Consider the following 15230-nt stretch of genomic DNA (forward strand, 5'->3'; position numbering starts at 1 on the left):
AGAAGGGAGGAGGGAAGGAAGGAGGAGAGAGAGGGAAGGAGGGGGGAGGAGGAGGGAGAGAGACCTGCAGGTTCATCTGCATCAGAAAACCAAATACTGTTTTTTATTTTCCTGCGTCTTCAAACCAAAATACAGTTTAGTCACTTTTCCCTTCGTGAGCCGCGTATGTCCAGCTGCAGCCTGCAGACCGTGACGGAAGTTGAACTTCCAAATATGTTTTGTCCCAGATGACGTTCATCTCGGCTCACATGAAGGATCCTAATGCAAACCGTTTTATTCTTTAGGAGCCAACAACAGAACTTTAAATACACTTCTGAGAAGTTTTTAGGCGAGAAATCAACTGTGTAGATTTCTAATATCGGCAGTTTCAAGAAAATTGACAGCGAATCGAAAATGCGTTCAAACGTTTTCGCAGTTGAGAAGCTCCGCAAGCTGCAGTTAACGTTACCGGAGGCTGCACAGCAACACAATGGAGGTTAACCCTGTCTGCTAGCAGGAGACCGCTGTAGGGTTAACCGGTCGACATGCATACAGTCAATAACTTTAGGCTCAAACCCTGTCTGGGGTAAGAGGAATATACTGTCAGGAATAGCTAGCTAGCTCCGGTTAGCTCCCCCAGGCTCAGTCACACAGACCGCTGCAGCCAACACAGCAGACCAGCAACAGCTGATAATGTTCGTACCGCTGTTATTCTGTCAATAAATTCTCAGTAATGTAAAGTTTTAACCTAAATCGAGACACATCTGGCTCGTGATGCAACATTACAGAATATTCTTGGTTTGTGAAACTTAAAATCACTTTGGAAGAAATAAAACAACAGTATGAATTGAAACATTATTATCATTAGGCTGTTATAAATAAGTATTTGCAGGAATTATAGTATAAATATACTATATTAATAATATATAAGTATAGTAAATATTAACACATAACGTACTCTGATTACTACGTTGACACTTGACACCTCTTTTTTTAACGGCTTTTTTTTATTTAACAACTATGCGTGGGCGCCGAGCGGTCGAGATAATCGCCGTTTATCGTTTTGTGCGCGGTGGCTTCTGGGACAACCCATATATTGAAGTACAACTTCGGTCACGTTTGTCTGGTTTTTATATACAGTCTATGGTTTGTCTGCGGGCTGCAGCTGGACCCTTCTCCTCTGAGCGCTGAACTACTTCCTGTAGTTCTGCAGTTCTACTTCCTGTAGTTCTGCAGTTCTACTTCCTGTAGTTCTGCAGTTCTACTTCCTGTAGTTCTGCAGTTCTACTTCCTGTAGTTCTGTCGTTGTACTTCCTGTAGTTCTGCAGTTCTACTTCCTGTAGTTCTGCAGTTCTACTTCCTGTAGTTCTGTCGTTGTACTTCCTGTAGTTCTGCCGTTGTACTTCCTGTAGTTCTTTACAGAGTTAATATTTCGCCTGATGGTGTCGTCGTGCCCATCTGCTCGTCTTTCAGGCTCTCCTGGAGTTCGAGGAGCGTCAGGGTTCTGTCGTGTCCAAGAAGTTAAGTCGGAGGGAAATCCAGCGGTTTCCCACCAAAGCCTTCCAATCTGCGAGCAACGCCGGGAACACTCAGTGAGTCATCTCCCCCCCCCCCCCATTATTTTCTGCTGCTGACCTGCCTGACTCTCCTCTGCTGATTGACAGGTGTCAGATCTGTTTCTGCGACTACGCTGAAGGGGAGAAGCTCAGGATGCTGCCCTGCTTCCACAACTACCACGTCCAGTGTATCGACCGCTGGTTAAAGGTAACGGCTCGCGCACACAGCTAGGTGTCATTTTAACAGGCTGATAACTTTGTCTAGAGAACAACAGGCTTAAAACTAAATGTGAACAGCCGACTGATAAGCTTTTTCAGCGGTGCTGGTTAAATGTACACCTTAAGTAGGAACTCCGACTTCAGGTGGCGTTCATGGTACTTTTTCTTGCTGGAGGTCTGAAATTTCCCAGTTGCCTGGAACGCAGCATCAGTCAGTCTTCTGCTCCTTTTGCTCCTTTTGTTTTAGTAGAAAACATCAGGCACAAACTTTCATTTAAATCCAAAGCGAAGCTCCTCAAAGTGTCGTGTTCAGGATCAACACTTAATCACTTCCTCTGCAGCGGGTTCAACAACTGATCGTTTGTGTTTTCTGATCATTATAAACTCAAACTTTAAAGTCGAGTTTAAAGTCGTCTCCTTGAGATTTAAACGTTTATCCAGTCTCTGACGTTGTGGAGAGAATAATCTGATCCCAGCTGTTTCCTGACAGGATAACGCCACCTGCCCCATCTGCAGAGCCAACCTGGCCGACGGAGACGCCCTCGCCCCCCCGCACCTCTGACCTCGGCGCCTCCTCCGGCCGGACAGCACCCCCTTCAGTCTTTCTGCCGTTTGTGTTTGATGAAGGACAACTCGTCTTTTTTGTTCTTTTTTTTTTTTTTTATACTTTTATTTTGTGTCTCAGAACGAAATCGACTCTTCAGGAATAAAACTTTAAAACAGTGAGGCTGCTTTTGATTTCTGTTTCGAGGACGTCCGCCGCAGCTGCTGTTTAACGAGAAATAAAGGTGAAGGTTTCCTCCTCCTGTGTTTGTCTCAATTTGTCACCACGACGTTTCTGACTTTTACTCCCCGTAGCGTTTCTTCATGGCTCTGTATCTCCTCAGGTAGTGCAGCAGCGCCTCCAGCTCTCTGACCACGTACTCGCCCCGGGCGATCATCTCGCAGGCCCTCATTTCAGCCTCTGTCTGAAACAAGCTGTAGATGTTCCTGTCTCTTCTCTGATATTTCCTATTTTTCAGAGTCATTTCCTTTCAATGTTGATTATTCATTATGGCATCTGTGCGCTCGGTGTTGGAGGACAGATGACAGAAAACTCGGCGCACTTTCACCTGCCACCGTCTTCTGTAACACGCATTTTGGCCGTTTCACCGATGCGGAGGCAATGGTGCCAGAAGTCTGGAGCTGAGGAGCGATGCCATCAGCGGTGCTGAAACGGTGAGTTGTGCACTCAGAGGATTTATTCACACTAGCGAACTAACGTTAGTTGACAAAGTAAAAACGTTGATTAGTTAACATGACGTCTTGTCTGTGTGTGAGTGAGTTTTACATCCTAGTAATTAATTAATTTCAATTCGAGAGGCAGGTTTGAATCCAGCCATGGGCTCTCTGTGTGGAGTTTGCATTTTCTTCCTGTGTTCATGTGTGTTTCGGTGTAAAATGTTATATTTCTAAATGTGTACTGAGTTTTGTAGATGTGTAAGATAATTAGTTTTATAAAGGGAGCAGTAACGGCTTTGGCCAAGCAAGAGGCAAAGAAGTGATGAGCAGCTGCACGATCGTAGGTCGTAGCTACTCTGATGATGAAAACCTATATACTGTATCAAACGTTTGGTAAATTTTCAATAATGAGCACCACAAGTGTTTGTCTTCTCTGCTTGGTTTTGTCAACTAGCAGCTCATTAATATGGAGGTCCTGAACGCTCAGCGCACTGAAACTTAAGAAGATGTATTATACAAGCATATTATCTAACACATCTCAGACTGAACATCACCAGAGACAGAACATTATAAGCTTCGTAAAGGTCGATCTTAGGCAGGTCAGGTGGTTGTTCCGTTTGGCTTTTGTTATAATTACATTTTCTTCTTTACAGAAAGGACCTGAATCTGTGGAGGCCAGCCATTATTAAACTCTGAGATGTGATGGTGAACCACGTTCAGAACATCCATGAACACAGCACGCTGGAACCAGTTAGGACATACCTTATATAGACCTTGATTCGTGGTGTCTTCAGTGGAGCTGGTTGGTGCCTGGTTTAATTTGATTTCAGTGCCTATTTTGTAGGTAAATTTCCCAGATTGTGCAAAGAATTAGAATAATTTTAAAAAATGGAAATGCATCACACCATAATTTGTACTGAAGTAAATCACAGCTAATTCTGTAGAGTAAAGATTCTATTTTGAAACAGGAGATTAAGAGTAAAAACACATGAACAAGACATTTTACAAATTACAAAACACAGTACTAGCTTCATGAAGATATAATTTATTGCAGGACTGTTTTACTGGACTGCAGCAGTTTTAGCTTTAGGTGTACCTTATTAACAGAAACTAGTAAATCTACATGGATATTCTTGCGCAAACAAAAGCGAATGCCACTTATTAGTCACAAGGTGGCAGCGTTGGCTCACAATACAAGAAGAATTGTCTTTTCTTCTGGGTTTTTTCACACATGTACAACTTGTGAACTGCACGATCTGCTTTTTCTACAGGTTTCTCTCGGTAGCTCTGCATTTCAACCACGATGGAAGCTGAGAGGTTCCTGTGATGGTGTGTTAGATTTTATAAAGATGTTTTTCCTTTTTAACACAGGACATAAATGTGAAACCAGCGCAGAAGTCTTGGTTCACAGTTTTCAGGTGAGGATCAATTAAACAATCAAACAATTAATATTATCCTCGGCCAAAGACATACTCGGTCACATTTGTCTATTTGTAAGATCTGTGTGTATTTTCATGTGGAGCGAGTAAATGTTATGTAAAATATTTTTTTAGTAATAAAATCTTTAGAATTGTACAGCTTTGGTTTGCTCTCGAGTCTTTTCTAGTTTAAAATGTTGTTTTATTTTGACCACACCCATTTGGTGCATCCGCACATTTTAAAAAGTTCCAATCTTGTGTTTGTGTTATTGTTAATTGCAATTTATAAATATTAGAATACATTATTAGTTTTATATAAAACATGTTTAACCATTAATGCACTATGCATCTGTTCAAAATGATTGCAACCGCATAAAATGTGATTCATTTTATTGACAACCTAATGAGGCTGTATAAAATGTGTAAATACCCCGTTCTTCAGGACTCGACACATAAAGGTTTACATGCAGAAGATCAAGTATACAGTTGTATTATAAGTGTAGACAAAATAGCACAGTTCAACAGAGTAAAATACCCCCCCGCGCGTAAAGTAAGCGCACCATAAAACGTAGTGGGACCATCAACTGATAACTTACGTATGTAAGTTATCAGTTGAAAAAAAAGGCGAGAGTATGAGGATTGTCTAGGTGCTGCGTCTTTTGAGTTTGAGAGAAACATATACATAATCAACTAGTTATTATAGTTCTGATTTTCAGGCTTAAATAACTTCCAGTTAATACCACCCACTTAGATTAAGCCCCGCCCATTCTCAGTATGGTGTTCTTGCTCACCCCTGCTAATTATACACTGCAGATAAGTCATATATTCAAATTCCAACCAAAATATAGACACTTCTGTGGTAAATTAGACTAGTGCCACCGGTGGAAAGGGTTCCAGACAACGGCCTTAAGGCCCTTTCAGAAAGGAGGTGACATCTTTGACTGCGGCGGGCACAATCGCACCAGCAAGCTACCCTGCCCCGTCACAAGTCATTGAAGATAATAGCACAGTGGTGCTGTTGTTGTGGTCTGTCTTCAAGGCCCTTTACAGATTTTAGAAATTTAGAATTTAAATCCCTTAACTTGAAATGGAAAGTAGTATTAATTTGGTTAAGTTGCTTTAACTTGAAACTATGAGTTAGAATAATAATAATAATTTAACTAACATTGGGACAACTAGAACACTGTAGTTATATCCACTTTATGAACTTAAATTTATGAGTTGAAACAAAGGCAATCTTCAAGTTGAGTTATCTGAACTTAAAAATGTGAGTTGAAGGGGTGTAGAATTGTATGTTTGTTAGACAAGTGAAAGCAAGTTTCCTTCAATGGACAATGTAATATAGATAGTTGTTTTAACTCACAGTATTAAGTTCAAACAACAAATTATCACTAATGAAACAAATTGTATAACGTAACATAATGAGTTGAAACAAAGCTTTTCTTAAAGTTGAGTTTACTCACATTTTTAAGGCAGCAATTGAACTTAAGTTTTTAAGTTGAACCACCTAGATAATTTTTTACAGTGTAAGGATCTTGGCTATAGAGAGAAAATTAATACAGATAATATTCTGAAAATGATTTTGAATACATGGCTGCAGAGGGATTTGTCTATATTTGGCAGAATTATAAATAGAAGCTATATCAAGACTTATTTACCCATTTTATTCAATGGCTTGCTTCTTGTAGTTCAATACTATTACTAGCACAATATTTACTGCTGGTGACTTGTACATGCAAGTCTGCACACAGTATGCAGTTCATTATTTGATGCAAGATTAAAAGCCACCATAAAAAATGTCCTTAAGGCAATCTTTTACAGTCTCATTGTATTTTTATTGTAAAATTAAGACATAAAATTCTCTTAACATTAATGAAAGACAAAAGCCTCCCTGTCAGTCAGATCTGCTGGCCATAAACCAGGGTCAGCGTCCTCTTTACGACTTCTGTCTTCTTCCACTATGGATCTCTCATTCGCATCATCGCTGTAACTTTCTTTCCCTTCTTTCTTTGCTTCCACATATATATATAAATATATATTAAAATATGACATATACCAATATATGACACCAACACTTCAGAACAAGTGACCAAATAAATTAACGGCCATAATTCAATCTAAATGAACTTATTAAACTGGATTATTTTAATATAGTCTGTAACTTACATGAAGGCTGAGGTAAGCTGCTGTCCAGCATCCAGTACAGACAGAAGGTTGTTTTTATTTAATTTCATAATGGTCAATATGTGAGAAAATAATTTGTCATTAATAAATATTTCATTTTCTTTTTGTTTTGGTAAAACGAGCAAGAGAGACAGAGAAATCCCCACAGCTTCCCTGGAATGTATTTCTTGTGCATCTACTGACTGCAACTAAAACACCATCACTGATGAGTGCGCTGAGGTAAACCATTTCATGCAGATACAGGGGGGTGGTCGGACAATATGGATGTTTACTTCTTGGTCAGTGGGGATATTTAACTTTTATTGCCAAAAACAAAGAGATCATTCATTTTATTATTATATTTGAAATACTCAGTGATGATGATTTATATAATGTATAATATAATATAATTGTATATTAGTTTTACCTATTTTTGGGGCCCCTGTCAGTCAGGGGCCCTTTGGAATTGTCCTAACTATTCACCCCTATATGGCGCCCCTGCACACAGATAATGCCTAACCTTCCCACACTGTCTATTGAAGCATGCTCTTTTTTGGATGAGAAATGTAATAAGTTTTTAAGATCTTCTCTAACCAAGAAATGTTTTCCATCGCCTCTAAAAAGAAAATATATATTGCAGAAATACACTAAGATAATTAGATGTGAATACCTCGTGTCCGTGCACCACCTAAAGCTAAAGAAGTACATTTTAAAACAATGAATGATATTTATCCCCGCAAAAGAATTTTTACGACTAAGATTTAACGTTGAATCTAAGAAGTAGAAAGAATTGAACATATTTCTAAATTATTTTACTATTACATAGTAATCTGACCACACCAGCCTTGATTTATAGTCATGTTAGATTGGGCTTTATAATGGAGGACAGAAAACTGGAACTTTTATACAACAACCTGATAATTCTAGCGAAATATTTTTTACACAAATGCAAATTCTTAAAAAAACACACGCCACATTTCACTGTTTTTCTGAAAGAGCCGTCTCTTTATTTAAATTCAATGAAGATAGTTAATCTAAGAACACTATATTACTTTATACACTTTTGTCTGATTTGTTATTTAATTGGACCCCAACCATAGATTTAAATGGATATTTAGTTTTTTATTTCTTTCCATTAATGTTTTGATCATTTGTTTGTTCTTTATCTTCTTGCTGTTTGTGACGTCTATAATTACTTTTAATTTTTTGGTTTTTTTACTTAGTCCTGAACAGGTGTGAGAGCAGATGTCTTCAGGACAGGTAAGAGTGGATTAACAGCTGCTAGCAGGTGTGTAACGTGCTGAAACTGGACCACGTGTTCATGTTAAGACCAGCAAAGTCCAGTTTTGTTCGGTTTTTATATAAATATTATCTCTCACAGTATTATGACTAGGGATGGGCTCCTTTTTATATACGGCAGCACCGCAAATCTGTGTTAAAAGTAATTTCCGTTTAATACCGAGTTTCGGTGCCATCATTAGAAACATTATATTTCCTATTCATCGCGTTTCAAGTTAAATCAGATTTAACGCTCGAGAAATAAAGTTACATTATAAAGACCTGCTAGTCTCGATAAGCTCGGACCTTTTTATTGATATTGGTGTTGTGAGAAATTTTGGAACCGGGTCTCGATCCCCATCCCTAATTATAACATCATTTCAGGGGTAGCGTATTCTGATAAAATATTTAATATCCCCTATCAAATAAAGCTCCCACTACAGAATCATTTTATATTGCACCACTACTCACTCCGGTACGGAGATGGGGAGCATGTTGAAATATTATATTACGCCATCTTTATTTAAGATATCAGGGGCAGCGTCTTCTGATAGACTAATAATGATTTTATATATTTTTTGATGTCCGTGGAAACAAACCACGCTTGTGGGTCGTACGCATGCGCAGAACCGCTAAGTAGCACATCTGGATAGGTAGCATAAATCGACAGAACACGTGGATGTGGCGTCTCTTGCTGATGCTTCAGAAATGCGTGCGTGGAAGCTACTGCGCTACTCGGTCAATAAAAGAGCTTCGTTACTGAAAAGCTGTTTGATTCAGAAAACAGCGACGCTGCCACCAAACTACTGAGAAATGTAGTTAAACTAGTAACGGCGCTACAGCCCAACATTACCATCAACTTCGGTAAATCTGCCAATATTCAAGTTCTACGCAGTTAATTTCTCGACTCAGAAGTGCATTATATAAATATATAAATCTGTCTAAATCACTCTCACCACTTTAATGAGGGTGTTCTCTCATAGTGAGATATTTGATAGGGAAATGTCAGCAGTGTCACAATAAGTCACCTGTTATAAATGACACAAACAGGCGTCCTGGGGTTTTTTGCAATGTTATTTATTTTTTATTCTTTAGACAAAATGTTTCTCATGATAAAAACATGATACAGGCACACAGGAAGCCGCCGGCTGCTGATGAACATCCATCTAAACGTGCAAACTACTACGACACCGTCACCCTCAGACAAACCAGAGTTCAAAATCTGTTGTTTTTTTTTTTAAATGACACCACAAGATGTTTGACGGACTTGTTTCATCAGTCTGTTCGTTCTTCAGCTTCACTCGCATCTGAGACGCTGCCTTCGTCCACGGCTCCAGGAGGCGTCGCTGCCGTTCAGCCGCTCGGACTGAAGAGAGAGCGGTTGTGTTCGGCCTCTTCGTGCAGCAGCAACCACAACAGGAAGGCAAAGTTCTGACCCCAGACTCTGTTGCCCCAGGTTGAGACCCTCTTTGCCAGAACCACCTCTAATCTAAACGTCAGCTTGCTGAGGGAGGAGGCGCTGCCTGAGAGGCTCAACTCGGGGCCCGATGGGTCCTCTCTGGATCAGTAGTTGGTCCTCAGCCTGCGGTTCTCCTCCTTCAGCCTCTCGATCTCCTCCACCAGAGACTCGTTCACAGAGTATCTCTCCATCAGGCAGTGCATCTCGTTCTGAAACAACATGGACACAACAGGGTCTGGATCAGAGGAGCAGGCGTTTCATTTCTGTCAGACTCACAATGCAAATTAATATTTAATAAAAGGTTCCTAATCCCTGCCGCCTACATTACCCACAATGCAGAGTTCAGAAATTTAAAAGGGAACGCCCCCTTAATAGGGGTGGGAATTACCAGAGGCCCCATGACAAGCTACATCACGACGATACAATATCACCATACCATATTTTTGCGATTTTAAACATATTGCAATTGGCTAGAGGGTTTTTTTAAATAAAGCACTTAAATGCTAATTTCTAATGACTTTTGAAAACAGAATGTACATATCAGTGTGGCTGAAAGAGGGTCTTTGTAGTGAGATGGAGAACAGACTGGAGAGGGGAGATTATGAAAACTCTGCAGCACAGTCAGAGAGACAGAGTATAATATAAAAACTAGAACAAAACTCCACTTACTACCTACCATAAAAACTATCCTACTGCATATAACCTGCTAGTTAATGTAGCCACAGCACAAATGTATGAAGTTATATCCTGATGTTACACCTGTGAGCTGATACTTCCTGTGTCTCACTTTGCCCCCGACTCTCCCTGCAACACGTTTGTGAACACAGAACTGTCTTCAGTGCAAACTCTGACATGCCGTTGGCCTGAAGTCTTTTTACTACGTGAGTTTTAGAATTTACTATTCATAAAACTTACAAGCTTGTCCTCCACTGTTATTTCTGCTCCTCCTCCTGTGACCTCTGACCTCCTTCTCTTAAAATACTGCAGGATGCTCATCTCTGTGTGACAATCTTGGCTACTTAAAAACCGGCTTCGTGTCCATAAACAGTTTATAAGGCCCAGGATGGTCACAGACGGGGGCGAACAAATGGCCCAGGAGTTTGTCCCTGGTTCAGCCCCCTCTCCAGTAAAGTATCTGTGGGGGCTCTGGGTCTTTAGAGACCTTTTTATTCTTGCAAATTTTATGCGAGTAGAGAATAACTAAATGAGCTGTTAAAATACTAAAACACCTCTTTAACTCTGCTAAAGTAAAGAAATCAACTCAGCTGAGTCCTTGAATACAATAAATAAATAAGCCATATCATCATCAGCATCAGTCGTACCATAAACTGGTGCTTTGTACTCAGCGGGCTTTGACTATCTCTTCCCCTGCTGCCTGTCTCATGTTCATATCAGTGCCAGTACTGAAGCAGGTAGAGTACTCAAAATAAAAGTCCAATTACTCCATCTACTATATATTTAAATATATATTTCATCTGCTGTGCAACAGGTAATTTCTGGGGAATGCAATTTGCTGTGCTTGTTTATAATCTGTATTTTAGCCATTTCTGTTTAATTCAATTATTTTTCCTTTTTTAAATCTCCATGAATGTGTTGAAAAGATCACTTTAAAATATCGGTTTGCTGCCCAGCCGCTATTGTTGCCTCTATCTTTTATTATGGACATGTAGCCAACCAAACCGCATGCGTAAAGCCCAACAGGACTGTTTTATCCACCATATTTTCTCTCTCTGTGCATCTCAAATATGATTGTTTCCTGAATAAATAACAGCTGGTAGCTGCTGAGTGAAGCCATGATTAGTTTCACCGGCGATATTCTGTTTATGGACTCACCGTTGTCGCTATAAAACAAATAGTAACCAATGTGAAAGAAACCTGCTAATGTCCATCAAAAGAACAACAGGGTAGTGTTAATATATCAGAATGAATCCAGTGATCATCTGACTTAGATGTTACAGTACGCTTTTAATACGGCGTTAACGGAAAGTGAAAGTATTTCACTTGCCGGCTTGTTAAAGAGCGACGCAGGCTGCAGTGTCGTGGTGCGCGCTCACTGGATTTCAGTTGTATTATTGGAACAATAAAGCCTTAAACTGAAAAGGTGTTTGCCCGATTTTCTAAATGTTTGCATCTGCCCAGATGCTGTGTGACTGTGACAAGCGCCCGACGCCAGAGCTGATCTGCGTAACTGCGCTCAGCCTGGATGAGCTCATTTTGGTTAATGAAGCAAAATGCAGATTCCAGACGGAGAAGTTATGAATGGAAACTATAGCGAAATTAAAAGTAGATAAAATGCCCACATCTCAAAAACTAAAAGAGGTACACAGTTCAAAATGACTTGTGGAGTGTTAGGAACTATTTTGTTCATCTTTCTACATTTAGAAATATTTCGGATCAATGTTTTATAAACTTTTTATGAGAGAACATGCCCGATTTTTGTATATTTTTTCAAAATTTCAATACTTTTATCCATTATTATGCTTTATTGACTTGCATAATCTTTTAGCAGAGGTTGTACAGATTTTATGGATATGCGGCATTTGAAGAGCGGAGCCTGACATCACTAACTCTTGGACTCTAAACAGGAAGAAGAGAAAAGGTCAGAGTTCGTACCAGCTGGATGTAAAACTGTCGGATCATCTCCACCTGCAGGTTGACGATGTCTCTGTGACAGGCGTCCCTAAGGAGAGGAAGGAAAACACAGAGACCGTTAGCTTCCTACGCGTCTCCGTCTGTCCCCCTTCAGTCAGTTCATATTCAGCTCTTTGTGGTCCAAGCCAACGGGCGTTCCCACCTTAAGTCCTCCAGAGTCTCGTGGATCATGTTCTGGATGAAGTGGATCTGCAGGGAGGTGAAAGGAGCGGCTCCGGCCTGTCCGACCACCTCCGCGATGTTCTGGGAGAGAGAGGAGGAGACGGCCGCCAACAGAGCCGGACCTGGAGGTGCAGACACAACAAAGACCTCAGACCTGCAGCTGTACTAGACACACTGCTGTTCTTGGCCCACTTCCATCTTACCTACAGGACTTATTCCTACTCTCTGTCCCTAAAGTCCAGACTGAGGTGGGAAAGGGGGGACCTGGATCATCAGAGCTCGACCTGGAGGCAGCACATCTGGCTGCAGATGTTCTGACTGATCCATGTGGCCCCTGTTTGGTCCCTGATGCTGATGACTTACCTTTGATATTTTATCATCCTGTCATTTTTTATTTATTATTTTTGCCTAAAAAGGAGTCAAGAAACTCAAAGTAAGAACTAACTACAGCGCACCGTTTCACACAGACAATTATTACTGTCGCACATCACGCCAACGCTGTGGACAAGTGAAGACGATACCAGAACCAAAACCAGTACCCTTGAAGTGATACCGATAGCAGCAGAGTACTAAATTCTAAACCTTGCATAAAATTCCACCTGTTGAAGCCACAGTAGTCGAATGGCAACCTGTTATTATTTTTATTGTTGTTATGGACAAACAAGGTGATCCATTTTATTTTTTTCTTGTTTCAAATAACTGTTACATAAAAGTTTTGGGAAACTATCAGATCCTCATCCTGATTAGGTCGTCCTCACTGGTAGTATTTTAGGAGGAAAGACTACAGCTTGGAGTTTTTTTGCATTTGAATGAGAGGAGGAGAGAAATAGTTTAGTGACCAAATAAGTTGTGAGAAACGAATTTAAGGAAAGTTTTTGATACGTGTTGAAAGTGAACGGAAAAATGATGGTGAGTGGCAAACCTCCGAAAACACGACAGTCACAAGGATAAAACCAGAAATAAGTCTGTTTAAACAAGTCACTAAACTACAGTAAAGACTCAGACAGAGAAAAATATTTGGTAGACTATTAAGTTGTTACGCACGGATCAGGTAAAGCAACAGTGAATGCAGATGTTTGTTTCAGTTGTTTGACGGGCTGCGTCATTAATAAGCCGACGTGTGGCTCAACTCCTGCAGTGATGATGGATCGCGGGTGCAAATATACGGAAAAAAGACGAGTTCTCAGTCTTTTAGGCGACTTTATAAAACATACTGCTGATGAGAAAATGGAGCAGACGGGCGGGGGGGGGGCAGCCGGGGTGTTTACCTGAGTAGTAGTACCTAGTAGACCCCTTTCCTGTATAAACTACACTTAGAACAGGCCGATATTGTAAGCTGGTATGTATGTGGGCTAAAAAATATTTTCCTAAATGGATTAATGTTAATAAAATAGATTAGAGTCTCAAAAAGTGAACATGTAAACAATTGCACATCATTAAATATTTGCTTTTTCAGCCGTCTGTAAACAAAATAAGCATGTGTGTTTCACTTTACACATAATCTGCCGTAATTTCAATGTAGCACATTCACATCTAGTTCATCTCTTTACCAGCACTCTTCTAACCATTTAACCACCATCAGTTTAAATCAAGCCGTCTATGATACGGTGATCTAATACAGCACGACTCTCTACAACGAGGACCTGCAGCTTTGAGATTTCATTTAACTAACGTTATAACCACAACCAGAGCCGTTACGGCTCCGAAAGCGTTTCACATCTACAACGTCACACAAAGAGCAGCTACAGGAAATCGTGATAGTTTCTTATTCAGCTCACATTTCACATTTAATTTCAGACACGCCGACTAACTGCAGACAGGCCGCTCACAGATATATGTAGAATACTTCAGAAACTATAGTTTAATGGCTCATTACGACGTTAGCGCTCCTCCACTGATAAACACGGCATTAGCTTTGTGCCTAGTTTAGCAACGGGCAGCGTTAGCTGCTGTAACGTTACGTGATTTTAGAGAATATTTAGAAGTGATGAACTAGAGACAAATGTGGGCTGTTCACTAGAACAGTCACTGTTTCAGAGTAAATGTACAGTTATGTCTGTCAGCAGCTTCACCTACCGTATCATTAAAGTGCTGTGAGCTGGTAGGAAGTCCGAGAGGGTTAGCAAGTCATGAATGTTTTCAGGAGAGGAGAAGTGACTGTTTTTATTATAATTAACGGGACAAAAGACCGACTCACCGCTCACACAGCCCTCTGCTGTTTCTACATGCTCTGGTAAACTCCGGTCAGCTGATTGTTTTCTTCTGTGGTTTTTGTGGTGAGGCAGTGTTGTTAAGAGGGGAGCTGCAGCTGGTCGCCCTCTGGTGGGCAAACTATGCAACACTGAGTCATATATCTGCTGTTATAAACGGCAGATTCCAATTAAATGCAATTAACTCATATCGGCCGATAATATTGGCTGGCCGATATATCGGTCGGGCTGTAACTTATTTATAATATGTATACATACATTTATACACACACACACACACACACACAAATAATAATAAAAAGAGGATAGATATATCAATATTACCCCTTTGATTATTAACATCACAGATAAATTTCTGGAGCCAAAATGAACTATATATAACACAGAACAGAGCAGGGAGAAGTGATTTCATATATTGTGCACACATGTGAAGTCCTGTCTTAGGGGCGTAACGAAATCTACCCATCTTGACCACATACTGGTGAATTTACATTTGATGATGTAAGGTTTGGCCCCATGATGGAAGGAGGAGACATGGACATGAGTTCTTCACCTGGTGCTTCAATTTATTTTTAAACCAGATGCGTGGAAAGTGCAGTTGTGCAAGTGAGGTATTGTAAAAATATATCAAAAATTAACAAAAACAAACAACGAGAAAAGTATATACTATTCAAATTATCATTACAAACTGAGATTACGCAAAACAAAACCTATATCAGCCCTGACTATTGGGCTCCAGCACATGTGCACTTCCAGGCCCAAGCTGTTCTCCCCAGGGGGCCTCTGCCTCCTTCCTTTATACCAGAAGCCCCTCCTACAAGACAAACCAAAGTTAATTGACAATCAATTAAACAGCATTATGTTATCTCAACCATCAAACACATCTCTGGCTACATCACCACACAACAAATCA

At 40.2% G+C, this 15230-nt stretch overlaps 2 protein-coding genes across 7 annotated transcripts in view; one reads left to right on the forward strand and one right to left on the reverse strand.

The window, feature by feature from the left end:
• Window positions 1-2556, forward strand: part of si:ch211-59o9.10 (uncharacterized protein LOC561841 homolog) — a 14258-nt gene extending 11702 nt beyond the window's left edge. For all 3 annotated transcript variants that reach the window (XM_046038234.1, XM_046038236.1, XM_046038235.1), the window contains exons 9-11: window positions 1453-1571; window positions 1644-1743; window positions 2245-2556. In XM_046038234.1, the coding sequence (XP_045894190.1) occupies window positions 1453-1571; window positions 1644-1743; window positions 2245-2316 (291 nt within the window). In that variant the 3' untranslated portion in view covers window positions 2317-2556. The remainder of the gene's footprint in view (window positions 1-1452; window positions 1572-1643; window positions 1744-2244) is intronic.
• Window positions 2557-8890: 6334 nt separating this feature from the next.
• Window positions 8891-15230, reverse strand: part of nedd1 (NEDD1 gamma-tubulin ring complex targeting factor) — a 16185-nt gene continuing 9845 nt past the window's right edge. For all 4 annotated transcript variants that reach the window (XM_046038220.1, XM_046038217.1, XM_046038218.1 and 1 more), the window contains exons 14-16: window positions 12088-12229; window positions 11907-11973; window positions 8891-9502 (exon numbers count right to left, since the gene is read on the reverse strand). In XM_046038220.1, coding sequence (XP_045894176.1) covers window positions 9398-9502; window positions 11907-11973; window positions 12088-12229 — 314 coding nt within the window. In that variant the 3' untranslated portion in view covers window positions 8891-9397. The remainder of the gene's footprint in view (window positions 9503-11906; window positions 11974-12087; window positions 12230-15230) is intronic.

The sequence above is a fragment of the Micropterus dolomieu genome, linkage group LG22 (genome assembly GCF_021292245.1).
Source record: "Micropterus dolomieu isolate WLL.071019.BEF.003 ecotype Adirondacks linkage group LG22, ASM2129224v1, whole genome shotgun sequence".
Lineage (NCBI taxonomy): Eukaryota > Metazoa > Chordata > Actinopteri > Centrarchiformes > Centrarchidae > Micropterus > Micropterus dolomieu.